The 27,067-nt window shown below is 43.9% G+C and overlaps 1 protein-coding gene across 1 annotated transcript in view; it reads left to right on the top strand.

Annotated features, from left to right (window-relative positions):
* TPH2 (tryptophan hydroxylase 2) overlaps positions 1 to 27,067 on the top strand; it is a 104,279-nt gene that overhangs the window by 31,796 nt on the left and 45,416 nt on the right. The window contains exons 7-8 of the mRNA XM_032647183.1: positions 12,566 to 12,762; positions 17,925 to 18,060. Coding sequence (XP_032503074.1) covers positions 12,566 to 12,762; positions 17,925 to 18,060 — 333 coding nt within the window. The remainder of the gene's footprint in view (positions 1 to 12,565; positions 12,763 to 17,924; positions 18,061 to 27,067) is intronic.

Below are 27,067 nucleotides of genomic sequence, written 5' to 3'. Positions count from 1 at the left end.
TAGAACTAATTCTCATGAAAGCAGAGGTAGCATGGTGTAGCAGAACATGTGGCAGAATGTATAGGCTTTGGAGCTAAACAGAACTGGGTTTGAATTCCTGCTCCATCACTTACAAGCTCTGTGGCTGTGAGCACTGACCTAGTCTCTGGGTCTCAGTGCCCTCATCTTAAAATAGGCACAATATCTACCTTGTATGGTTGGGAGGATTATCAATGATTACAGGGCTGATTGGTACAAACTGGTGTTGAATCTGTGATAGATATGATTATTATTATCAAGTGTTAAGTAGCTGATGGTTCCTCGATTCCATGTAATCGTCTGTTAAGCTCACCTAAAATGAACAAAGTACCTTAAGGAGTGAACGAGTTAGGGAATTTCAGGCTCCATGATGGACTGGGTTAAAGGAGCTTTTAAAAAAATATGTGGGGTGTGTGTGTGTGTGTGTGTGTGTGTGTGTGTGTACACTACAGTTTCAGGTAACTCATGCACACAGCTTGCTTCTTTAGTCTGAAAAATTGACTCTCTCGAATGCCTTCGCAGGCCAGTGAGTCTCAGCTAAGGTTAAAGGGAGCAGTTGGTGGCTGGGCTGTGTTGGACTCATTTCTGAATGGCTGATGGTGGTAGAAATGTTCACCAAAGCTGGACTTCTCAGCCGTCAGGCTCAGGCAGTTTTAGCTTCCTTTTGTTAAATTCCTGATGCGTGCTGGACATTGTGTTAAACACGTTGCTTATGGTCTCTCGTTAGCCTCACAATAAGCCTTTGAGATAGGTGCCATTACTGCTCTCATTTTGAAGATAAGGAAACTGAGGTTCAGAGACATTAAGAAACTTACTAAAGGTGACACAGCAGATTGTGTCACCTGCATAAACACCAGTTGTTGATGCTTTAATTTCTCTGAAACTGAGTAGTAAATTGAAGAGTAGAATGAAAGTAAATATTTTGTAGTTCTAGTTTTATTTCCCAGTGACCAGAATAGTTTCTGAATAAGATCACTTTCACGGGTACCTCTCTTATAGAATCTAAATGTCTTTCTTTGCTCAAGAAGGCACATCTTTTCTTTCCTTCTTCTCCTTTTTGGTCTGGAAGTGGCCATAGCACTTCCCTTTGACATAGGTGGCATCATACACAGGTTGACTATAACAGTGACAGAACGAAGGGACTTGGCATTTTAAAAAGTCATTCTTCTCTTTACAGAATTCAGCATATTTGAAATGCACATTTCTTGTGTGTACTTAATACACTTCAGACTCTATGGAGACCGTCTGACTTCAAGGCTGCGCTGTCTCTCCGAGGCGCCCAGGACAGGCGCCCAGGACATCTGCCTGGCCCTGGCGTGTTAGAGCCACGTCCTCGCCCTGCACAGTGACTTTGTTCTGCTCTCTCAGGCCCTGTGCTCATCTCCTTCCACCCGAAGCCTGACCCTCGTGGGATATATATCGGCTGAAAATAAACACAGCTGGGCTGAGGCTTGAAAAACAATTGCCAGGGATTTGTCCCTCTCTGGCTTTTTCTAGTTGCTAGCCTATTTATTTCTTGATTTTTTGATTTACAAAATTGCACCCTTTGTGATTCATTTGCTTGGAGTGTAAGTACACAGCTAAACAGAAGCTCTAAAACAAAATAGCCCCAAATGGGGACTAGCATATTTGAAAAGTGCAATCACCCAGCCCAGCAGGCTCATTCAATTTGGGCGAGCTTGTGAATTTTCTACTCAGCCCCATCGGGGAGAGAGAGAGAAAATTCTCCCATTCAACATGGAATAGTGATGATTCTAACCTCCTCTTCCCATCAAAGCAGAGAGGGGCATTTTCTTACCACCTTCTTTCCTCCCACCCACAGCCCCAAATACCACGTGTTGTCAAGTGAAACCTTCTGGGGCTAAGATTCAGTAACATGCGGTGCATTCTAAGTTGTTGAATAGATACATAATTGTGGAATGGATTTGCCTTGGAATAAACATATTGGGCTTCCAAGCCAACATCTCACTTTTCAGGAGGTCTCCTCAGTTTTCCCTTCACTAGGTGGCTCAGCAGGAGTCAGCCATAGGTTTGTACAGAAAAGGAAGGAAATGGATGATAGAGACAAAGGCTCCAGACAGGTACGGGGTAGAGCTGTTTGCTGCCCCTCCTCTTACCTCTGGACGCCCAATGCTGTGCATACTGGGGTTTCCCTGCTCATAGGTAGCTGTGATGATTTAGTTTACGTGTGAGCTGGAGGATTACTGATGCAGAGTTTTTCCTAGGAGGCATTTGCAATTATTGCAAATTGCAGAAAAATAACTGGGGTGGCTCCACCTCTCCACCTTTCCAGAAATTTCAGTTGACCGTAGCATTTCTCATTTCATGCAAGAAGAGGCATGGTTTATGGATCCTGCTTGGTTTTAGAATGTAGCTTAGAGGAATACATTACTAACAGGGCTCGTGAGTGCCACATTACCGATTTTTAGACAGACAAATCTTAATTGGAAATATAAATAGAAGGTAGAGGAAGAATGAAAGGGAAAAGTTATGCTTCCTTAGTGGGAAAAGAACTTAACGGGGGTTGCAAGTTTTATCCTTAATAACATTTTCCTTATCAGTTTCATTGGCAGATGGTCACCTTGATGAATTGTAGGCTTTATGGTGATGGGGGACCAAGTTTTAATTTTTTCTCTTCTCTGCCCGTTTGAGAAGAGGCACCCGAGAAGGCAAATATGTTTTCTCCCCGACTGAGCTAATTTTATCCCGTTCCATTATCCTCCATTGATTTGCTTTCCCAGCTTTTGAACGAAGCTGAGATGTATGCGGCTGCTGAGGTACTTTGTGAGTCCTGCATAAGCACCAGTTGTTGATGCTTTAATTTCTTTGAAATGGAGCGATAAATTGCAAAGCAGAACAAACCCAAATATTCGTCGTGCTAGGGTCCTTTCCCAGATGACTTGAATAGTTTCTGAGGAAGGTCACATGAGGGATTTCAGGAGTCCCTCTCTTGCAGAATCTAAATATTTTTTCTGCCCAAGAGGCAACACTTTTTTCTTTTGGTTTTCTTAAAAGAAAATCTGCATAGCTACTTCCATTTGACATAAGTGGTATTATACACAAGTTGAAAACAAGAGCAACAGAATTAAATGACATGGGTTTCTAGAAAGTTATTCTCTGTATAGAATTCTCTGCATATTTGGAATGCACAGTGCTTGTAAGTATTTAAAAGACATCAGGCTTTATGGGAGAATCATTTTCATGCCAAATGTTTCTCTCTACCTGGAGTTTAACTCAATGGCTGAAAAGGAAGGGAGCCTGAGAGTCGCAAAGAAAGACAAAAGGGAAAATTGATTTGGAAAAGGTTTCTCCGTTCCATTTCTGGGGCTTGGTGGGTTTTTTAGATGTGCGTCAATGCCTCGGTAGGATGTTGTCTGATTATAGCACGGCTCCCACAGCTGTGGAAAACATTCACACAATACGGCTTACTGACAAGGACAGAAGTTACACCAAATTCTAATGTCTTTCACGGAGAATGAGGTATGAGTATTTTTACTTTGAAATGATTTCCACAAACATGAAGGATTAAAATTACTTTCACAAGTAATGTCTCAGAGGTGAATGGATTTATAGGGAAGAAGGTGGTTTTTTATCTCCAGACCTATTCCCGACCCTGCAGGGAAGTGATGCCACTTTTTTTTTTTCATTTCTATACACCTGGAGGAAGTGAGCCCACTATATCGAGTACCTGTTAGGTACTAGGCATTGGCCCTGGCACTTGGCTGATGATGTCTCATCTGATACTCTGTGTTGTGTGGTTTTCTTACTTCCCTCAGTTTCAAATGAGGAAACAGAGGCCAAACTCAATGCTAGGTACTCAAGACCTTGCTCTGAGGTGTGTTGGTTTAGAGTGGGGTCTCTAGAGCTAGGCTTCCTGAATCCAAGTACCTGCTATGCCACTTACTAGCTGTTTCATCTTGGATAGATGACTATGTCTATAAGCCTTAGTCTCAACCATAAACAGTCATTTAATTACTGTATAAGGTGAGCATTATATGACAAAATCCATGTCATGTGCTATTATATTATTGTTATTGCTACAGTTAGATGGACGGATGAATGGATGCTATTATTAGGCCTGTGAACTGTAGGAAAACTGCATTCCCTCATCTGCTACCGAAAGAGGGAGGTCAGGGCCCAGTGGTCAGCAACATTTGGTCCCTGTTGATCAAGATGCAAGATACATGGGATTGAACTTGGAGTTCTTGGAGACCCTAGCCTGTGTCTCTTCATCCTAGTGGCCTGAGCTTGTTGGCTGCTCTTAACTTGTAGTTCTTTTCTGGGTGGCGTTCCCCGAGTTCCCCTTGCATATGTTGAGCAGGCACGTGTTGGTGAATGTTAGACCCACTGTCGCTGCTGTTCATATTTAATTTCATGGTAGTTTTGGCAGAAGAAAATCACTCCTCTAGAATGTGACAAGGGCTTTCTGCAAGGTGAGAAGATGGTGAGAAGCCCTATCCTGGGGTGCACAGGACAAATAAAAACAAATAATTTCCAGGAGTTAAATCTTCCCTCTCCCTGAGGCTCCCTAGGTGTGGTAGTTTATTTTCATTATGTCTCTTGTAAAGGCAGCACCAATATTAACAATGTGAACAAAACAAACTAACGTTTCTGTTTGCTACCATCTGAAAGTTCCTTAGGGCCCGTAGACTCATTTACGAAAATTCAGGTGTGCAAAACTCATTTGCAAAAGCAAATAAAATATGTGCTCATAAATGCTCTTTACCTGACTAGCCTAGGGGACTTGCTGAAAATGAGTTTGTGCCTTTACGTTTTCTTTCTGGTGTAATTTAGCTGTCCCAGTCTGCCCAATCTCCTCATCAAATGAACCCCTTATCAAGCCACTTAATGTCAGATGACTTGAATGGTTTCAAATCTTGGTATAACTCAAGATCTGGTTTGTGAGTTTCCTTTTTGAAAAATAGCATTTAACCATCGTGCCTGTGGCTTTGAGAGTTCATTCATTAAGATATCTAGCCAAGGAAACATCTCTGTGTTTATTTATGTCCCTTTGGGTTTGCATAGACCGCTTTCTTTCCAGGTGAAAATTTTGGCTATAAGTGTGATGGGTGACAATACCTAGAAAACCGGAGTGAGAAAATTAGAAAAGAGAAACCCCTACCTGTAAAGTAAGCAGGACATAAGGTTAATCGGAAGTTACCAGAAAACTTCTTAAAATCTTAGTCTTTTAAGAGTTGCTTTTTCCATAGCAATTAAAATACATGAGGTAGGGATGAGGTAAGACAAATACCTATCTGCCAGACTTCCTGATAAACAACTATAATTTTTTCTCAAACTTTAAGTGCGTGGCTTGTTTTGGTCTGATTGGTTGATTTACATATTCAACGAATATTATTTATTGAACACCTGTCTGTTCTAGGCTTAATTCTGCGGGACAGGGATATGAAAATGAACAAAGCAAACAAAAATCCCTGTCTTCAAGGAGTGTACATGGTAATGGGGGGTTAGATTTAGCAGAAGAGTACTTTTAGATATTTTACTTGTTTTTTTCCCCTGAGTATTACTGATAGTATTTTATCATAAAGTTATTGAGTGTCCTCTGTGGTCTGAATTCTGAAGTGTAATTTTATCAAGTTCGAGAGCCTTAGACTTTTCTCACTGACTCTTAAAAATCAGTAGATATAAATGGCATTTGCTTTCTGGTTAAACTTTAATGGAATTCATCCACTCTACTGAGGATTTTTTTTTCTGGCTTGTAGCAACATTTTTTTCCGGTCTCAAAGGTGTAAGCCATCATCTTGTGGAACACTTATTGACTACATGGCTCTACTCTGGCGACACCTGGCTGCAGGTGATACTATTTATGAAGGGGGTACCTGCCAGCATAGTACTAGGTGACATTACATCACTGGCTATGGGTGAGAGTCAGTACTCGGTACTGATTGAACTTTCTACACATTGGTGTGTCACCTCAGTTGTTAGAAGTATAACAAATGCTGGGTAATAATTAAGTTTTGTGAATGATGAATGTTTCGTTTTTAAAATTACATTAGATCAAAATCAAGATTATTTTTAGAATAATGTTGGAATAATGTCAGTCTCACTTTTCTGTATTCTTATGTGCTTTCTAGAATGAGGAGAGAGGGTGAATTATAGATAGCTCCCTGGAAATGATGCAGAATTCAGGGTATGCCCATTGAGGAGTGCAGCACACACATCTCATAATTCGAGGAAGAACAGAGACCTCCTGCCTTCATGTTCCAATAATCGTTCTCCAAAGGCTTTGTCCAAACCCTTAGAGGAGCCGCTAATTGCTAATGAGTTGCGAAGATGGTGGATTTTTACATATTTCCTGTTCTCATTTCCCTTCGGCACCCCCAGGTAGAAGTGTCAATCACAAGAGAAATGCCTAAGGTGGGGAAGGAGAGAAAAGATGAGGCGGAGATGAAAAGGACGGTTTATTCCAGGCAGATAAACAGGTCTTGAATAAGTGAGGCATCTCCAGCCCGGAGGAACATGTAATGAAATAAAATAGAAAATGAGTTCATTCCTAACTGTTTCTATGAGATTCACTGGTCCCCCCTCAACCAATTCTCAGTTTCCCTTCTGCTCTGTTTAGTCCTTGCCACTGAGGAAATCCAGCTGTTTCCAAAGAACACAGTCTGCACTGTGATTCAGTCAGTCTTGCCATCTTGATGTAAATACTATCAACTTCAGCCTGTCTCATCTTCCTCCACTGAATAGGGGAATTACTTCCCCCGCACTGGAGTTCCTTTAAAGATAACACAAGCAGAGAAACTGCATCTCACATTAGGAATTCTAGCAGCAAGGACTCCAGGAGGTAGCCAGCCTGTACCACCATAATCAAAGGTTTTCCAATTCCCCAAATTAAAAAAAATATGTATAAGAAAAGGAGCTTGCTGTTGGACCTGCTGGAGGAGAAGATCAAACAAATAATTAAAACAAAAGCATTATTGCTTATTCATCTGGCTGGAGAGAGAACTCCCATAATTTCAGCCCCAGTGGGGTTTATGTCCCTGGATTTCAGTGTAAAACTGTGTTTGTTAAACGGCATTGTTCTAACAAGCTCAGGACTTAACATAGAGTAACTCTATCGGTACCTGCCCCCAGTTAGGCTTGTCTATGCACTTTCTACTTTCTCCTCTTTGCAGGGAATGCGCAGGTTTTTCAGAATCATCGCCCTGCCTCTAGGAAGAGTGGGATTTAACCTTACAGGCAGAAAGATGCCTTCCACAGTCTTCAGTATTTCCAGAGGAAGTTCTTAGTCATCTCTTAGTCACATATTGCACCGGGAAGCTTTTCCTATTGTCGAGCTAAATCCTGACAGTGAAGGTTTCAGCCCTTTTCCTTGTACTGTCTTCACTGAGCAATGGTTCCCTGTCGTGTTTGTAAAGTCTTAGTTTGCCATTCTTTGGCAAGAGGGCAGAATCTGCGCTGAGTGGAAACTGCTGAAAGTCACATCTGTTTTTCTCCAGTAAATTAGGAATCTGTGAATAATAATTTTGGTGGGTGTTAAGAATTCTGGAAGCGCAACTAATTCCATATAAGTGGAGATCTAATGATAATATTCACTTGTAATTAGTTTGTTGAGGAGTCTCATCTTGTTGGGGTTTATACCAACGTAAAATGGTTTTATTTTCTCTACTCACTGCCTTCCACTGTATTGTGTTGAATCCTACTTTCCTGCTGGGAAGCTAGTTCCTTAGCAACAACTAATTTCCTTTCATTTTCAATGATTAGTAGAGTCTCATTGGAGTATTTAAGACCTAGTCCCATTCATTTAAAAAAAGATTAATCTTAAATTTGATTCAAAATGTATTCTCTTCCTCCTCTGTTCTTTGGAGTGTGTGTGTGTGTCTGTGTGTGTGTACGGTTCTGAGATACCTTTCCTTCTCTCTTCTAGGACCTAGTTCCTCTGGGGTTGGGAGCTGAGAGGAGGCTGAGGGCTTTTGGCAGGAGCGTGAGAACGTCCGGGGTGGGCAGGCCTCTGGCCACTCTCGCCCTGGTTGGGACAGGTTCTTTCTGATGCGGTGTCTCTGTTGAAATGGTCTCTGCATGGTGTTGTGTGTAGTCTTCTTGGGGTAAGACCATTTCCTCCACTTCCACCCCTGCAGATAAGCTTCCTGTCCTCCCTTGGCCTTTCAGTGCTCACAACGTCATCCTCTTCTCCAGGTTGGCCACGTGGTAACTTGGGTACCCCTCATGCACCTGGCCTTTAGTACTTCCTCGCCAGGGATGAGGGGAGCCCCTGGAGCATTCTTCTGTCTCCTGAGAACTGAGCAGACCTGGATGGGGTGGGGCCTCCCCATCTTCCTACCAGGCACACCACATTGGGTCCCATGGGAATTTCTAGATGTCACTGGGCATCAGGCTCCATGTTCACACAAACCTCAAGTTTCAGAGGACACCTGTCAAGGGTCCCCTCGTCTCCCCCATAGCACGCCGTACTGCTGGGCTTCCAGACGCTCTCCCAGGGCCTGTCTCTATTGCTCCAGTCTGGTGACAGCACCAGGGGGAGCAGGGCGTCCTGCTGCTATGCAAGCGTCCAGATGGGAAAGGAGAGGCCAGACCCTACTTCTTGAGGGCGCCTGCAGTCCTTACAAGTGATTCTTGTGGCACAGCCTTCCCCCCTCCAAGGAGAAGGAACGGGGCCTTTGCTTCTCACCCCAGCCTTCCCCACAATCCTGCATGTCTGATTCCCTGTTGGACTGGTAGGTGAAGTTTGGGGATGGGGTGGGAAGGGTAGTATGAGGGGGGTTTGTTGGTGGTAGAGCCATTTCTGCCGCTTCTTCACAAGCCCTGCAGGGAGATGGTTGGCTCCAACTGCTGAGAGCTTTCTCTAGAATGTGGAGTACTTAAGTGACTTTAGTTGTAGGCCAGAGCAATTTTAGGACACTGGGATATGATGCTTATTACATACATGTTATGACATGTACTCAGAGATAGATGCATAATGATATGTGGGTATATGTCCTAGGCCCTAGAAAGATCAGGACACCCCTCTGTCATTCTTCTCATATATAATTCACAAAAAGCCTACAACAAGCCTAACCCACAACAAGGACAGAGAAGTGCAACACATTTTGATTTTTCTCATGACAATTTTTATTTTTCCAAATGTCAAATCTCAAAGTTTTAAAAAAATAGGTGTCCCTGCATTCCTGGTACCCCAAGCACTACCTACTGGTCTTACTGAGAAGGTTAAAGGAGTGAAGAAATATGAAAGTATTTTATGAGATCTATACAAATACATGCGAGTATCATAATTACATGATTGTATACGAGGTTTTCTATATATAAGTACATATACCTATAAGCCTTATTGTAATTTGGTATGTGAAAATAAGCTGGTGCCTGGGGTACATTTTTTATTTCATTGGTGTACATTAATCAGTTAAGACCACAGCCGGTCCTGAGCCTGACAGACTGGGTGTTAAGCTTGGCACCATGAGTTTAGTCAAATGGCTTAGTTTCTCTGAGCCTTAATATCCTTATCTGTAAAATGGGGGGGGGGCCTACCTCAATGGAGTTGTGAGAATCAAATGGGCTAAGTTATATAAAAACACTTAACTTTAAAAAAGTGTCTGGCCAATAGTAAGTTCTCAAAGATGAGCTATTATTATATACCTTGATTAACTACATGGAAAAGTGGGAAATTTCTTATTTTTTCTGTATTTGGGATATTTTTTAACAGAAATTAAATGGGTAAAAGTAGCCTTTACTTTGTGTGAAGTTGATTTTTAAACATTTACCTTAAATAGCTACCCGGGATATGGGGGTCAGAGCGGTGTGAGAAATCTCTTGGCGTGACCAGTCAGACCCGTTCAGGGTAGCTGCAGGGCACTGCACCAGCTATTCACTTAAAGAGCAGGCTCATTAGTTACCCAGGCAGGACAGACAAGTGGAAACAGATGAGACTGTATGCATGGTCGTTTGTATTCCCAAGGTCGTGATGCTAGGAATTCATTATTAAGTAACAGATACGCACTGACAGGCCCATCTTAGGATGGTTCCACTTCGCCATGGTGTGAAAGTGAAATGCGTTCAGTAGAAACATACTTCGAATTTGCACCTTTTTTTTCAGTGCAATATGCGGTGTAATTCTCTCTTGTGATGCTGAACCGCGGCAGGGAGCCATGGTCAGCCCCCGCTGGATGGCCAGGGTGAACAACTGATAACACCTACAATCATTCTGTAGCTAGGCAACCATTCTGTTTTTCACTTTCAGTACGGTATTCCATAAAGTACATGAGATGTTCAACACTTTATTATAAAATAGGCTTTGTGTTAGATGAGTCTGCCCAGCTGTAGGTTAATGTAAGTGTTCTGGGTACGTTTAAGGTAGGCTAGGCTGAGCCATGATGTTTGGTATGTTAGGTGTATTAAAGGCATTTTCGACTGATGATATTTTCAACTTAACGTTGGGTTTATCACAAGGTAACCCCATTGTAAGTGGAGGAAGGTCTGTATAACTCCTTCTTCCTATCCAGACTCACACTCGTCTTTCTTCTGCAGCTTCCTGTTGTCTACAGTCAGTTCCCCTTTGAAACGCTGCATGTTTGCAGACTGATATCGAAGGGAAATGTTTGACCTAATGATTCTTTTCAAATGGCTTCTCAGTATTTCATTTATTGTTTCAGCCTCATTGCTTTCCACCTTCTGATTGTGCACAGCCCTTATCAGCTTTATTGGCTTCCCCGACTCAAATTGATTTTGTTGAATTTTCTGGTACCAGAGGCAGACCGTTCATGTTTTTATTTCCTTACATCCTTTCTATTTTTATCTTTCCATTTCAAGCTTTCTTCTAAATTCATCACAGAGGCTAAGCCTTAGCAGTCTTGATCTTCTCAGCAAATATTTGTCGGGTTGTAATTTTTTATTTGTTATCAACAGCCATATTTAAACAAGGCTAATCTTGTTCTAATTCGGTTTGTCATAAGCCCTAGTCTTGATACGTAGAGAAAATAAATGTTAATTTCTGTTTTTTTCTTCAGTATGTGTTGTTCCCTCATCCCTCATGTACTGCAGTTAATTTTTTTCAGTAAAAATAATTTGAGGCAGTAAGAATCACATTTGGACCTGAACCTTCAACAGAAAAGATTTCGGTAAGAATACTTTGAAGTGTGCAGAGGGCTGGGGACAGGGCTCTGCTTATGAGCCTGATCTTGTTACTGTCCTCCTGCCCTTTTTTCTACCTAAGGGGGCACTTCTGAATGACCCCAGCTTGCTGAAGGTGCCTGAGGCTGCAGCAGCCCTGAGGGCCAGTTGCTGCCTATGCAGGCTGGGTTACTGGATTACAGAGCTCACAGGGGCAGAATCCCTAGGTTTATGTGTATATATTGGACTTCCATATGTCGTGTGGGTCTTTGCTGACTGCAGGGGCAGAATCTGTGACAAGTGGCCAGGGAGGGCAGTGGGGGACTACTGCAGGTTACTGTTGAGCAGGTCATGAAAAGTTTTCACTTTCAGGATAGGTTTCTTAATCAGAGGCTAAATTCAGATTCTGGCTCTTCAAGCCATAGTTTGCAAAAGCACGTGTACATATTCTCTCCTTTCTCCTGACCTCACGTGGCCTCAGGAGCTATGGTCCCTGCTCATGGCTGCTGGCTGCTGTTAGAAGAGCATTTTAAAACTCACCTTTCCTTCTGTCAGGGCACCTGCAGATCCTACCTGGCCAACAAGTCTCAGCTTAAGTTGTACCTTCTCCAAGGAAGCTCTCCCTGACCACCCCAGTCCAGGGCTGCCTCTCAATATTCCAAACCAGGCACTGGCTCCCTATGACTTACAGGCTGAATCTGGTCTGTTTTTGTAATGCAAGTTTTATTAGAACATAGCTATGTTCATGTGTTTACATATTATCTGTGGCTGTTTTCAAGATATAGTGGCAGACGTGGGCAGTTTTGATAGAGACTGTATGGCACACAAGCTTAAAATATTTACCTTTTAGACCTTTATGGAAAAAGTTTGCTGGCCTCTCTCCTAACTGACAGGGCTTAATGTGTGCACCTCTCAGTATGATGTATAATAAATGTTCCAATTTTGCACTTTGCAAAACTCTCACTTAAGTTTGGCGTAGGCTTTTAGTATTTCTCAGACATTTCTCTCACTGAATAAATAACCTCAAAATTACACTAGGAGATTGGGGTGAGTTCCCTACAAAGGACAAAGGGGACCCACAAGCAATTTTATTTTCAAAAGACAACATCCATTTATTACTCTTGTCAGGTGATTGCAGAAAAGGTTCTCAGAGCACAGCTTTGGACCTAAACCAGTTCCTTCCAACCCAGAACTCTTGTTACTGATCCCAGTGTCAGAACAAGAATCTTATCAAATGTCCATAAGAATGTGTGAAGACGTTACTTAAATCATTTATATGCAAGTTTAAACACATACACAAAATTAGAAGGTTAGCATTTTCTTCAAAAAATAACACTTCGTGGGATCCTTTTGGACACTCAGGCATCCCACTTTACAGGAATCTGACTCACATAGGTAGGAAGGTGAGAAAACACTTAGCCCAGTGACCCAGAGCCAGATTCATTCATTTCTCTTCTCTCCTGCCTAGTGGTCAGCCCATCCCCAGAGTGGAGTACACAGAGGAAGAAACTAAAACTTGGGGTGTCGTGTTCCGAGAGCTCTCCAAACTCTATCCTACTCATGCTTGCCGGGAGTATTTGAAAAACTTCCCTCTGCTGACTAAATACTGTGGCTACAGGGAGGACAACGTGCCCCAACTTGAAGACGTCTCGGTTTTTCTGAAAGGTAAGCTTCACACGGGCTCTGTCTTCCTACCCCACATCCTCATGGGCCGTCTAAGGACACACGTGACAGCAATCACCCTTTTTCCAATTAAGAGCTCCCTTTGATTTAAAAAGAGGAGCTCTGCACCAACAGTTGCCTGCGCCACCTGTGGGAAGCAGAGCAGGGCCTCTGGGCGGGGAGATGGACTCAGCTCTTCACCCAGCCCAGGGCCTTGGTGAGGTCTCTCTGCTGGGCTGTTTTATACGGCGAACCCCAACCGACATTTGCAAGTTCAGCTTTGAGCTTTTTCTGATCCGGGAGCGACTCTGGTGGGCTACATAGGCATGGAATGATCTCAAAGGTAGCTTTGTATTTGCTTTGCTAAGAATTCTGTACCGGATGAAGAAGTATCACGGATTAACGTTGAGCATAGTGACTTTCCTCTGGGGAGGAGGTCAGTCAGTTAATCAGATCGCTATTGTAAAGTATAAACCGTGCCCGGAACGGTAGTGCTGGTGTGAGAGCAGGGAGTGAGGTGGAGCAGAGTCCCCTGGCGTCCACGTTCTCTGTGTGGTCACTCTCCTCACTGACCCTCCCGGGACAGCAACTGGGAAAACTTCAGGCTCTTGCGGGGATGGGGGTGGAGGTGAAGTTTTACAGCGGCCGCACTTCCTTCTGTGTCCTTCACGGCAGGTAAGTCCTCGGGTTCTCCTCTTTTCTCTCTCTTCCCCATTTCGAGCACAACAGTTCTAAAAGCTAAAGCCTTGCTGCCTACCTCTTTCCCTGGAGCTCCTTTCCTCACCTGTCTTCCCTGTTTCTATGGGTGATGATAGATTCTCTAGACTCATCAGGCTCTAGGGATTCCTGTTGCCAAAACTTGGCCTCTGTTCGCTGGTGCCGAATAGAAACGCGGAGACAGAGTCTGGGGTGAAGTAGAAAAGAATAGTTTTATTGCTTTGCCAGGTAAAGGGGGCCACAGCGGGCTAATGCCCTCAAGACTGTGTGCCCGCCCTGGAGGGGGTAGCGAGCAGTCTTACAGTGTTCAAGGAGCAGGGCGTGGTCGGCTCGTGGACGTTCTTCTGATTGGTCGGTGGGGACGTAATTGGGAGCCAGCATCATCAACCTTCTGGCTCCAGCCGGTCTGGGGTCTAGTGCTTGTGGACAGCATACAGTTAACTTCTTCCACCTGGTGTGGGTTTCAGTGTCTGCAAAACAGCTCAAAGGACGTGGCTCAGAATATTATCTATATAGTCCTTGAGGAAGAACTAAAGGTCCTTGACTTTGTTTAATGGCTAAAGTATTATTATTTTGTCTCGCTTGACTGTTTTCCTTTCTTTCTGCATTTTCTCAGTTCTGATTAAATTTATTCTTTTTTAAAAATTTAATTTAATTAATTTATTTTTGGCTGCGTTGGGTCTTCGTTGCTGCGCGTGGGCTTTTCTCTAGTTGCGGCGAGCAGGGGCTACTCTTCGTTGCGGTGCACGGGCTTCTCACTGCGGTGGCTTCTCTTGTTGCAGAGCACGGGCTCTAGGTGCGTGGGCTTCAGTAGTTGTGGCTCGCGGGCTCTAGAGCGCAGGCTTAGTAGTTGTGGTGCACGGGCTTAGTTGCTCCGTGGCATGTGGGATCTTCCCGGACCAGGGCTTGAACCCGTGTCCCCTGCATTGGTAGGCGGATTCCCAACCACTGCGCCACCAGGGAAGCCCCCTCATAGGGTTCTGCTCGGTTACACTACTCCTCTGAAGTCCTACCCCCACTCCCCTCCCTGCCACACTTAATCAGCCTTTGTATACGCTTCTTATTCAGCTGTAACACATTACCGCAAACTTAGTGACTTAACATGAATGTATTATCTTGCAGTTCTGGAGATTAGAAGTCTAAAATCAAGGAGTTGGCTAGGCTGTGTTCTTTCTGAAGGCTTCTGTTCCCTTGCCTTTTCAGCTTCTAGAGTCTCTACCCACAATGCCTTGCCTCGTGGCTCCTTTCTTACCTCACTCCAGCCTTTGCTTCCATTGTCACAAGTCCTCTGACTCTGACCCTCCTGCCTCCCTCTTATAAGAATGCTTGTGATTATATCAGCCCCACCGAGATAATCTAGGATGATCTCCCCAGCTCAAGACCCTTAACTTAATCACATCTGAAAGTCCATTTTGCCATCTAAAGTAACATATTCCCAGGTTCAGGGCATTAGGGTAGGGGCTAATTAGGAGAGCCTAGTTAGGACTGAGCTTACCCCAGTCTCCGGGTATTGCCACTTCTAGCTTTGTGACCCATGGTGAGCCTGTCCTTTTCTTTCCATTCCGCTGCTGCCATCCACACTGAGGTCCCCGTCACTGCATCCTTGACACCTGTTTCTCCTCTCTACTCGCCTGCCCACTGTTTCCAGATGAAGCTTCCTAAAGCATCTCTTCGTTCCTGACATCTCTGCTCAGAAGCTATCAGTGGCTCCCCTTTGATTTTACTGGGGTTGGCGAACTTTTTATTTTTTTGTAAAAGGCCAGATAGATAGTCAATATTTTAGACTTTGTGGGCCAAGAGGCAAAATCGAGGCTATTAGGCAGGTACTTATTATAACCGTTTATGTCTGCTGCTATGACTGCACCGCACAAACCCTCTGTTCTAGCTGTGGGTCTTCATACCACTGCTTAGGCTCTGTGCCTTGCTAGAAAAGCCATTCCTTCACCTGCTCAGATTCTACCTGTTCTTCAAGGCTCAGACAAGTCCTGCCTTCTTTATGAATCCTCATCATAGGAGCCACCACAGTTTCATCCTAGCTCATGTGTGTATAAGGAGAGAGGTGGGCATGGCCTGACAGCTGGTTCACTGAGAACCACACTTAGCATGATGGGAGGGCCCCCTGTGTGGATGTCATCCATGATACGTGTTACCGAGAGAAAGAGATTGAGGACCAGTGATCAGTGTCATTTAATTAGCGCCTAAATACATAATGCCTTATGCTGTTGTTTAACTAGATTATATTCTCCCTAACGGCCCTGCCTCTGGCATGTCCCTCTGTTTCCCATGGAGTTATGTGCGTATTATATATTTACCATGGTCTTGATTATTCCTATGTGGGGATGCTTTTTACTGCTTTGTTTCTCAAACCCCAGGAATTAGATTACCATCTCATGAGTTTTGCTGTATCTGTCACCCAACTTAATATTTTTATGAGGGGTACAGTACAGTACAGTTTCTGGATGCAGAATGCCTGGGGTTGAGTCATGGCTCTGCCGGTTCCTGGCTGTGTGACCTTAGATAGATGAATTACCTTAACTTCTTTGTGCCTCAGTTTCCTCTCTGCAAACAGAGATAATAATTTTATCTACCTTACAGGGTTGGGAGGGGAAACTAATTGATATACCTTAAAGCCCTAAAGTTATTGCTTGACACATATTAAGCATAGCAGGGTTTTAGTTACTATTACTACTATTATTGTTATCGATTTTCACACCTTTGATGAACTGGGTACTGGGCACTCAGTTTGCATCATTCATTGGTACACAGCAAGCACAATGTAAGTGTGTGTATTTTTATTTCTTTTAATTGACTCACTTTTAAAATACCAAATTTATTTTAATAGGAAACTTAAGCAATGGTAGTCACAAATTCAAATTTCTTGATGTGATAGATACATATATTTTTAAATTTATAAGAAAATAAAATACATAACTATTAAACTAAAGGATGCTTCCCCTGTACCCCACATGTGGGATACTGGCTTAATTGACATAAAATTCAAAAAGAAAAAAATACACTTATCTTTTTGATTTTCAGTGGAGAGCAATCAATCCACCTGAGAACTTTTGGAATGAACTGAACACTGTTAGAATTACAGGTCTGAGGAGGCCTGAGAACAGGGTTATTTCCTTGTAGGTACCCAGAATCCCAGAGTGGACTTGTTTTATACGCTTAATTGGTTTTTATCTTTCAAAACCATTTCTAACCATTCTGAGATGCTCTTCTAATGAGCTGAGGTTTTCAGAATGGGAGCCTTTACAGTGCTGATATCAGAAGAAGACCCCCTCCTGTTGAAATTTTCTGGGCCTTCATGAGCAGGAAGTATTAAGCAGTCCTTAACTGGGTTAGCAGTCTAGGCTGATTTCATAGATTTTATTGTATTCTGCTTATTTTGTTTTTTTCCTCTTACCATAAACCAACAAAGCATGCAGAGCCTTCGAGTACCTTTTCAAACTGCGGTAATTAATATAATTGTTTTCATAATATCACAGAAATGGGATATTGCAGTGTGGAATGAAGGGGTTAGGTGGTTTTGACAATAGAAAGCTGTCGTGTGAACTGATTCCAGGATGCCCGTCAAGGGGGTGAATTAGCTTTGTGTTCACTGACCACATACACGCAGGAAGAATCCCTATCTAGGTGTGTCTTTAGAAAGATATCAGGTAATCTGTAGTAAGCATCACTTTATTTATTTATATTTTTTAGCAGCTTCATTCATTGAGGTATAGTTGACATAACATAAAATTTACCCACTGTAACTGTACAATTCAGTGATGGTAGTAAATTTATAGAGTTGTGTAACCATCACAGCAATTCAGTTTTACAACATTTCCATCATTGCAAAAAGTTTTCTTTTGCCCCTTTATGGTCAATCCTTGTTCCTACCCCTAGCCCTGGGCAACCACTGATTTACTTTCTATCTATAGATATTCCTCTTCTGGACATCATATAAATAGAATCACAACATGTGTAGTCTTTTGCATCTGATGTATTTTTTAAAAAATTATTTCTTAGTGAGGTCACATTGGTTTAGAATATTATATGTTTCACATGTACAACCTTATATTTCTACTTCTATGTACACTGCCTTGTGCTCACCACCAAAAATTTAGTTTACATCACTTTAGATTGTAATCTTCTCTTGTGTATTTGAGCTTTCTTATCCTAATTCAACCTCTGAATTTAAATCCTTAAAGGTTTTTTTTGCCTTTCTTTCCATTTTAATGAATGTCTTATGCCCCTGGAAACCATCATTCGTGAGTGTATTTTAGTCATCCGAAACCACAAACACGATAGCTGTTAACAGTGTATGTCATTCAATTGTCAAGAGTTTTAGGACGTTGATTACTTTGTTTCTAAAACAGCCTTATAAATAATAGGAAGCCCTGCTTGGACCATCAAGTCCTGTCGGGTTAATATTTAGTTGAGTCTTTCTGTTGCCTCTTTAGAAAGGTCTGGCTTCACGGTGAGACCAGTGGCTGGATACCTGAGTCCTCGAGACTTTCTGGCAGGACTGGCCTACAGAGTGTTCCACTGTACTCAGTACATCCGCCATGGCTCGGACCCCCTCTACACCCCGGAACCGTGAGTACCCACACTGTAAAGCTGGGCTGGATGGGGACCGCCACATTGGAAAGTGGTCAGGGCTCACTTCACTTGAGAGTAAATTGGGTCCAGGAACGCTAAAGACCACTGTTCCTTAGGCCACCGAGGTTATCACTTTGCTTGTGATGCTGTTTTACCTGAATAGTCTTATGATGAATGGGCTGCCAAGGTCTTCACTGGGGAGCAGAGAGCAGTAAAGTAGCTGATGGTGACAGAAGTGGGTGGGGATTAGAGCTGAGTCTCCGAAGTCCCCTCCTCTTCCTAGGGGACAGAGGCTCACTGACCAGCTGGGTACCCGGCAGGGTCACTACATTGTTCTTTTCTTTTTTTAGCTCCTTTCAGCATCCCTGAAAGTGTTTTCAGGGTAAACAAAGGTTACTTATAGGACTCCAGACACTGGGAGAGAAATGTTTCTTAGAGTGGATGAATGCTCAAAGGAGAGCTGTCAGAGCTAAGAAAGGCAATCTCTAAATCTAGCCCAGAGGGTTTACAAATAGCAGGCACTTTGTTAGTTGCCTTTGAATAACTGGCCCTCCTGAGACCCGTGGTAGCTACCAAAATGTATGCAGAGAGAGAGGGCAAAGAGATGAGATTTTAGCCACAGAGGTCTATAAAATTGGGGGAATAATGTGTTACATTTTTACCAAAGTACTTTCAACCAATTCATTCAGCAAACATTTATGTGCAGTGCTAGCACGGAGGCACAGCGGATTCAAAGATGAATAAAATGTCGCAGCTGTTTTCTTAAAGCCTGTCGCGTTCTGGCAGGGGAGATAGAAACATAAATAATTATGAAAGAATGTGTTTAGGCCTGTAAGGGTGTGTGTGTGCAGAGTGTCAGAGGGGCAAAGGGGAGGGAACAGTCCCGAAAGGCATTTCAGAGAAAGTGAAAAATTAGTGGGGGTCTGGAAGGGTGGGTAGGAATTTCTTTTTTGGATAAAGCCGAGTGGGGAGGGAGGGGAAAGCTTTCAAGTCAAGGAAAACAACCAGTACAAAGATGTGGAGGCACAAAAGAGGCATAAATGAACAAGGCTTGTTACTTTAGAGGGGCCAGAACATAGGTATGTGTTAGGGATGAAATGACTCTTCTGTCCACAATGTAAGCAGTCATTTGTCAAAACAGGACCTTTGGGCTTAATTCTGTAGGCAGCAGGGAGCTGTCCAAGGCTCCTAAGCGTGATCAGATAATCGTCTTTGAGAAGGATGATGAGGGTGGGGACTTGGAAGTATGGAGAATGAACGAGCTGGAAAACCAGCAGGAGCTCCCATTCCAGTGAAGGGATACAGTTTATAAGCCATCAGTGGGATAGGACGAGAGGTCACCTCTGAGAAAGGTCATCAAGATGGAATTAACAGTATTTGGTGACTATAATGAGGGCCAGGAGATGAGAGGGTCCCTAAGGCAATGCTAAGGTTTTTTTTTGTTTGTTTGTTTGTTTTTGCGGTACGCCGGGCCTCTCACTCTTGGGGCCTCTCCCATTGCGGAGCACAGGCTCCCGACGCGCAGGCTCAGCGGCCGTGGCTCACGGGCCCAGCCGCTCCGCGGCACGGGGGATCTTCCCGGACCAGGGCACGAACCCGCATCCCCTGCATCAGCAGGCGGACTCTCAACCACTGCGCCACCAGGGGAGCCCAATGCTAAGGTTTTTATCAATAGATTGGGAGGCTGAATGGGTAGTTTTTTTCTAAAATATTGGAGGGGGATTAGGCTTGGAGGCAAGAGGGAATAAAAGAGGGAGCAAAGAGGAGGATTTGGGTTTGGAGTATCCTGTCTTTGAGGGGCCCATGGGTGGGACCTCCAGTTGGAGAAGCCCCTGGCAGTTGGAAATAAGGGCTGAGAGTTCAGAAGTGAATTAGAGCTCCTGCTATCGATCTGAGTGTTTTCTTCTTCCATGACTCCTCTGACCACACAGGCAAGAGGAAGCTAAGTCAGAGCATGGAAACTCGGGATTCACTACCTTGGGGTTGTTTTGGCAGGCTCCTTTCTGTGGGTTTTATATCATTCATTTGATTCTTAAATTATTGTTATGATTTTATGAGTAGGTAACACACGCACATGATTTAGCCTTCGAAGCTTACGAAAGGGCACGCTCTGAACAGTGACTTTTTTCCCTCTTCTGCTCCCTTGACACCTGTTGCATCCTCCCCAGGGGCAACCACCGCTACCAGTTTCCACTGCATCCTTCCAGATATACTCTGTGCAGACACAGTTCTCTGTAAAGGTCCCTTTAATCCGTATGTATAACAAAGTCCCAAGTCTCTTCCCAGCCACATGCTGTAGTTTGAATCTATGAAACACTAGATCGGGAGTGCCGTTTCCTGCCCAAGCACTTTCACAGGCATTGTCTTTGAAATGCAGTCCCATTTCCTCTATTGAGAACCAAGAGGGCAGCTTCTCCAATTTGTGAAGTTCAGCTTGGCTCCTGTGTTTGGTGCTTGTACGCTGCTTCCAAGTAACTGCTTCTAATTGCTGAACTGTTGTAGTTGAGGCAGCAGTAATGAGACAGAGGCGGGCCCTGAAGAGGCAGCTAGAAATGGGAGTGAAAGCAGCGAAAATACACTATCCGAAAAAAGAATTTTGTTATTTTCCTCTTCAGTCTGGGAAGAATGTATTTTGATAGCCTAGCTCTCAACACATATGGGGTGTTAAACTTAGGTTGTTTTTACCATTTTACATTTTAAAACTGGTCAGGTACTGGGGCTTGACTTTAAAAAGCAGTGGTAGATTGGGTTGCTTCCCTGGGGAGGTTCTGGCCTGGAGGACAGTGGAGAAAGTCCTGGAGAATCAGTGACTCCTGATTTTCTTGGTGGGAAGAGTTGCTTTTCCATGTGTTTCTACCTGGATTGAAAGGTCACTGATTCTGCTAGAAGTGAGGCTCTTTCTCCCTTGGAGCACTGCCTGAGGCAGGGATTCTGTACACTGTTGTCGCATAGCTACTTATTTTGATCAGCTGTGATCGCGAGCAACTTTGTCACTAATGGAGTATTGAAGTTTACAAATGATTTCTTTAAAAAAAATCAGTTGGGTCAAATTCAAGGTTATTCCAATAAGAGCATCCCTCTCACTCAGTGGAATGACAGGGAAAGAGACAGAGCTCTAAGTGACCTGGGTGTGCGAGCATCACCTGGCATGCGAATAGTGGCAGGACAAACATTTGAGAAGCCATCCCCCCAATCTCCTGCTCTCCTCTTTGCTTCTCTGGGAAGTCCATTGTGGTCTGTGTCATATTGCACCCTCTGGCCACTTTATCTTTTAGAACAGCGTTTCTCAACCTTGGCACTATTGATATTTTGAGCCAAATAGTGCTTTGTTGTGGTAGGATGTTTAGCAGCATCCCTGGCCTCTACCTGCTAGACGTCAAGAGTACACTCCCATCCGTGCCAGGTGTGACAACCAAAGATGTCTCCAGAAACTGCCAGATGTCCCCAGGGGGACACATCTTCCCCAGTGAGAACCACTGTTTGAGAAGAAGCAGTTTGGCAGGTCATTGTTGTTCTGTCTGACAGTTATTTTTCTCTTAGAAGCAATCTGTAGACTTTGTTTCCTTTCTAAAACACCAATCTGACTGTAGCCTTCCCTGGTTTGACCTCTGTTGTTTCCCTGTTACATACAAGGAAAAAGTAAAAAGTGTCTGATATCATCAAATCACATCTTCTGTCTCTCTTTCTACCCCCTCCAAAACCTTATGCTCCAGCCATACTGGACTTCTCACCATCCCCATGAGCCTGTTGGTTCATGCTTTTGCACAGGCATGAGCCAGCGCAGGTGGTTCATTTGGCCTGGAATGACTCTTGTGAAATCATTTTAATTCTCAGGATTACAACTCAGTAGCAACCTTTTCTGTGAAGACTTTGCCAGGCAGAGCTAGATATTCCTGTAGTACTTTTCCTTACTTGTATTTTAACACTTACAACACTGCATGGTAATTATTTGTTCATGTGTCGGTCTCCTTCATCAGACTGTGATTAACTCAAGGCCAGCTGGCAAAGGCAATACGGGAACAAGAAGATCCAGACTGAGGTTGGAGTGGATCCCCGAACCTGGCATATAAAGTAAAAACTGAGTCCACAGTGGACTGAAGCCGTGAATGCCACTGCCACCAGAAGGTGCCAGGTTTGAGACATGCACAGAGTCCCAGGCTCAGTCTGAGATCTGTGGAGTGAAGGGAACAGGGGAAGTCCCGGCTGCACCCTGTGTGGTGGTAGCACCTCCATCTGCAGGGCTGCAGCCCCTCCACTCCTTCCTGCAGCTCTACTTTGATTTCAAGAACTGCTGCTGGACACCCCTCCATCAATAAGGCATTTTTATATATTCAGTGTCTTCAGGCAAAGTCATGAACCATTAATGGTGGGATTTTAGACACCAGTTGAGGCTGTGAGGATAGGTCACTTGGACCAGAATAAATCATACCCAGGAGGGGCAACCTGTTTTGCTCATCTGTTCTGCTTTGGGAATGAAGATCATTTCAAAAGAAAAAAGTGGTTGTTCACTGTGAAGCTGAAGGAGAGGAGGGAAAGGAAATGTGAAGCTTGTCCCCACCTCCCCCTTATGAAAATAAGAGAGAGAGAGAGACAGAGGCAGAGGGAGGGAAGGAAAAAGAGAGAGACCCAACTGCACTTCACATGGTGCTAAGAAGACATTTTCCCCCTTTGGGTAACAAACCCTGAATATAGTCTCACCTTAACAGCAGCAAAGCTCATTGCTCTCTCTTAAAGAACAGTGTCAGTCTGTGATGTGTTCTCAGTTATATTTGAACTTCTTAAATGTGATCAAGAAGCTACGCTCTGAAATTGGCAAGCAGTGGTGCAGGTCCCTGCAGGACTGTCCTGTGTGTGGGTGTGCTGTGCGTGTCTGAAGTGAGGGGGGGGACAGTGTACCAGGACAGTGGTAGGAGCATCTCTGGACTTGCCTCTAGAAGATTCTTGCTGGAGAGGGGCGGTGGAGATCCAGTGTGTTTCCTAAACTGGTCTTGGGCACACTGCAGGGAGAAGAGAGTTGGAGGGAGGTATCCTTCCCTCACTCCTTGGTCTTGTCTGGCCTGGTCTCGTCTCTGATGTCAGCCTTCTGGTGTTCAGAGGGCGCTTTGGATTTTCACCTGTCATATGCATCCTACCCGCCCACCCCCAGTTCCTCTTTAGGTCATTTGGCTTTTCCTCCCCGGACACTTCCTTCTAGGGGATCTGTGGTCTCTATTCTTCACAGTTTCAACAGACTTCTTGAATGTGTTTTGTGCAAGGTGGATGTTAAATACTTGCTCACTGAATTTGCATGTGCACATGTACTTGTGTATATGGCTTTCAATTTTATCTGTAGTCCTGACGGCCAGTGGTATCTTAGAAGTGCAGAGCTCTTTAATAAGAAATACGGTTTAATCAAACCATATTTTCCTGGGGCCAAATCTCATACTTTTCTTCAGAGGCTGTGTGGACTGACAGAGGTCTTGGAAATGAAGGAGGGTAAGGCAAGAAGGTCCTATTTTCTAAGGTATTATTATAATCCAGTCTTGTTCTCTCCAATGTAGGCCAAACCCACCCATCCCGTCTAGATTTCTGGATGAAGACCAGAGGTGGCCAGATGCCTCAAGGTTCTTTACCTTTGGAACATAAAACATTGCCCAGAGCAGTGTTGAAACACACATCCATAGCACAACCCTCTTACCCCTTGTCCTCTGCTCAGGGAGAAGCAACCAGGCATTTTCAATATAAACATACGTTCTTCAACATCAGTTCTTGGAGATCAAGCCAGTACAATATCTGTCTTTCCAGTAGAGCTATCGCCAAAGTAATAGTGCCGTTTTGCACCAGAAATCCCTTTAAAAAAATGTTTTAATGAAAACACTAAAAAATATGCTTTCTGTTTTGTTTTTCAGATGTTGTGCTTAATATACTAGTAACAGAAATATCCTTTGCACAGCATAGCATAAGCTTATTCCGCCAGGGAGTTTCGGATTCAGGGCGGCATTGGGATGATTGATGATTCAGTACAGACTGATGCGGGTCTGTATTCTTCTGCTCTTTCCTGCTGTGTCACTTTTCAAATCAGAGAGCAAACTTTCACCACTAGGAAAGAAGTCATGTCACCATTAACTCATATTGCAGTGTTTACTGCCATAATGCAACTAAATGCGTCTGCGTTAAGGAAAATCTTTCTTGTCATAGTTGGACACTTTAGGGGCAGTTAATGTTATTTTTAAATAGAACTTTTAAAGTTTAAAAAAGGTTTTACAGTCAGGTGATTTTTCTTATCATTGCCGCTGTGTTCCGCTTTTACAAGAAAAATAAAAGTGAATTATTTCTAACTTTAGTTTTCATCTATTTCTAAGCTAAGCAAGTGAATTTTATGCTTAGCCCTTGCTTATTAGAACAGAACCCGCTCTAAAGCTGGCAGATGTCATTCATTTCCTTTTCCTGTGGCTCAGTCATTAATCCTGACATTATCTGTTAAATAACAATACCAGCAGGTGAAGACACAGGCTTTCAAATTTATAAGAAACATGGACAGCCCCTCTCTTGATCGAAGAGATGCCTTTCCCTAGGTCTGTAATGAGGGGGAAGATAGGACCTTTCCTTCTGCGACTTTCCCTCCTTGCTGCCGTCTGAGGGATTCTGGGTCTGTGAACTTGTCTGATTTAAGCCCTGACCGTGATGGGTGTTTTTAATATTGGGCCTTGCTAAAGTCACATCTGGGCAAGGTCTTACTGAAGAGCCAGGAAGATACGCCAGAGCTTTATCGAGTTTAACCTTCATTCCTACGAGCTCTGGTTTAGCTTAAACTTGCTCTTTCCCATGGATCACCCTCATCCCTGCCAAGCACAGTGCCAGGCTTCCTGCCCAGCCGACTGGCTTCCTCCATGGTTCTATCATCATTTTGCTGTTCAGGAGAGCAGAGCAGCATCGTACCAGCGATTCTCAGAAAATGGCATGTTCTCAGAAAGCTGACCCCATCTGGCCTCCCTTTCTTGAGTTTTAACCCGGAGCTCACACTCCAAGCTTAGCAGCCATTGTCTCCCTCGGGAGAAACTTGGTTTGGGCTACACCCAGGGTCAGTTAAGACGTTAGAGGCCCTAAGCCGAGAATATTTTCACCCCTTCCATTCTCCAACATAGATAAGTTCAACAACAATAGCAGCAGAAGCAATAATAAGATATTTTTTTACTACTAAGAGCCAACATGTATATATCAATATGTGCAGGCACTATTTTAAGTGTTGTATGTGGATGAACTCAATAATCACAACAACCCTCTGACTTGTGAGTTACTATTATTATTCTGGATTTATGGATGAGGAAATTGAGACACAGAAAGTTTAATTAACTTGCTCAAGGTCACACAGCTGGTAAATAGGGGAGTCAGGATTTGAACTCAGGGAGTAGTGCCAGCATCTTTTGGATCAACCACTCTTCTATATTCAAAAGTAACACTATAGAGGAAAACTCAAACTTGTATATGTGCTGAAGTTGAATAGCTTCTTTCTTGATTTTCCAGTTATAAATTTTATGTAAGATAGTTGAGACTGACACTTTCTTTCTTGAATTTGGTGGCCCTGCTTTGCCACAACCCTAAGTACTAGATGTGCTTATTGGATGGTCTAGTGCTGTGCTGTCCCATCCAGCATTCGGTCCAACTACCAGGCTTTGTTAGAAGCCCGCTCTCTCCTCTGATCTTCACAGGGCCACCATTAGTCTGCCCCTTTATCAAGAGGAGGCATCTTTTTGTTTGTTTGTTTGTTTTTGTTTTTCCGCAGGCCCCTCACCGGCCACGGCCCCTCCCGTTGTGGAGCGCAGGCTCCGGACGCGTAGGCTCAGCGGCCACGGCCCATGGGCCTAGTCGCTCCGCGGCATGTGGGATCCCCCCAGACCGGGGCACGAACCCGCGTCCCCTGCACCGGCAGGCGGACCCCCAACCACTGCGCCACCAGGGAAACCCTAGAGGAGGCATCTTTTATTTCACTGGGAAAAAGAAGGGGAAAGTGCCTCACTACAGAGCAGTGATGCAGCCTTCTGTCTGCATCCTCAGGCAGAAGGCCCTATGGACCACATGCCCAAACTCTAGGCCCCACTATCAGCTCTCAGTGTGACTGTTGGTAAGCCACTTAACCTCCCTGTGTGAGGGCTGATGAAATAATTCTTTGATCTTTGCAGAGAAAAAGGCTTTATATAAATACCAAATAGGTTTACTCTTCCTTGCCACCTCTTAAATTCACGTGGAGGCTGAGGTGCCTTGTAACATTCCAGAGCATCCTTAGTTACAAGGCACACGTTCCTAGACCTGGACTCCCAAGTTTTCAATCATAATACTGTGTCTAGTTTTGTGAGGTGCCTCAAAGCAAAAATAACCCCTAGGACTTTTTATGGGAGCCTTTTGTCTCCAAAGCTCTGAGCACTCTAACAATAGACATTCTATAAACCACCCCCCCCCACCGCACACAACCCTATACATTATTTAAAACCTGTGCATTTTGAAACCAAATTTGTACCTAAGTGCCTGCTAGAGCCCTGTTGTTCTCTTAGGCTGTTAATGGTAGTGACTTGGGATACAGCTTTCAGCTTGTGTATGTATATATTTTAGCAGACTCAAAGCAGGATCCCTTTTTTTCCCTACCGCTCCACCCTCGCCAAGGTTTGCCTTCCTTGTGTGGTGCCTGTAACCCAGAATTAGCACTCATAAGCATCCATACCTGAGTCACAATTCATAGTCCCTCAGTGCCATGTCCTCAGGGAGAAGCTCACTTAGGTACTTTCAGGTGTGGAAGACGGAGGTGACCTGGGAAAAAAATTATTTTAGGAATATTTGCTTTTAAAAATTGCAAGTTCAGAAGAAATTCGAAGTGACTGAATTTTAGGCAAGGAAGAGGTAACCACTGGCTGTACCTCTTCACCACCATGTCGAGAATTATATCTATTGACAGACAGGTAGAGAAGCCACCACAGGAGAGAAGGAAAAATGTCCTTTCTGACATTTCCCACATGTGCTCTGTTCGGCTGAC

This window comes from Phocoena sinus, chromosome 10, assembly GCF_008692025.1.
Source record: "Phocoena sinus isolate mPhoSin1 chromosome 10, mPhoSin1.pri, whole genome shotgun sequence".
In the NCBI taxonomy this organism is placed as follows: Eukaryota; Metazoa; Chordata; class Mammalia; order Artiodactyla; family Phocoenidae; genus Phocoena; species Phocoena sinus.
The sequence above is the reverse complement of the archived record's forward strand: the minus strand, read 5'-3'. Positions and strand labels throughout refer to the sequence as shown.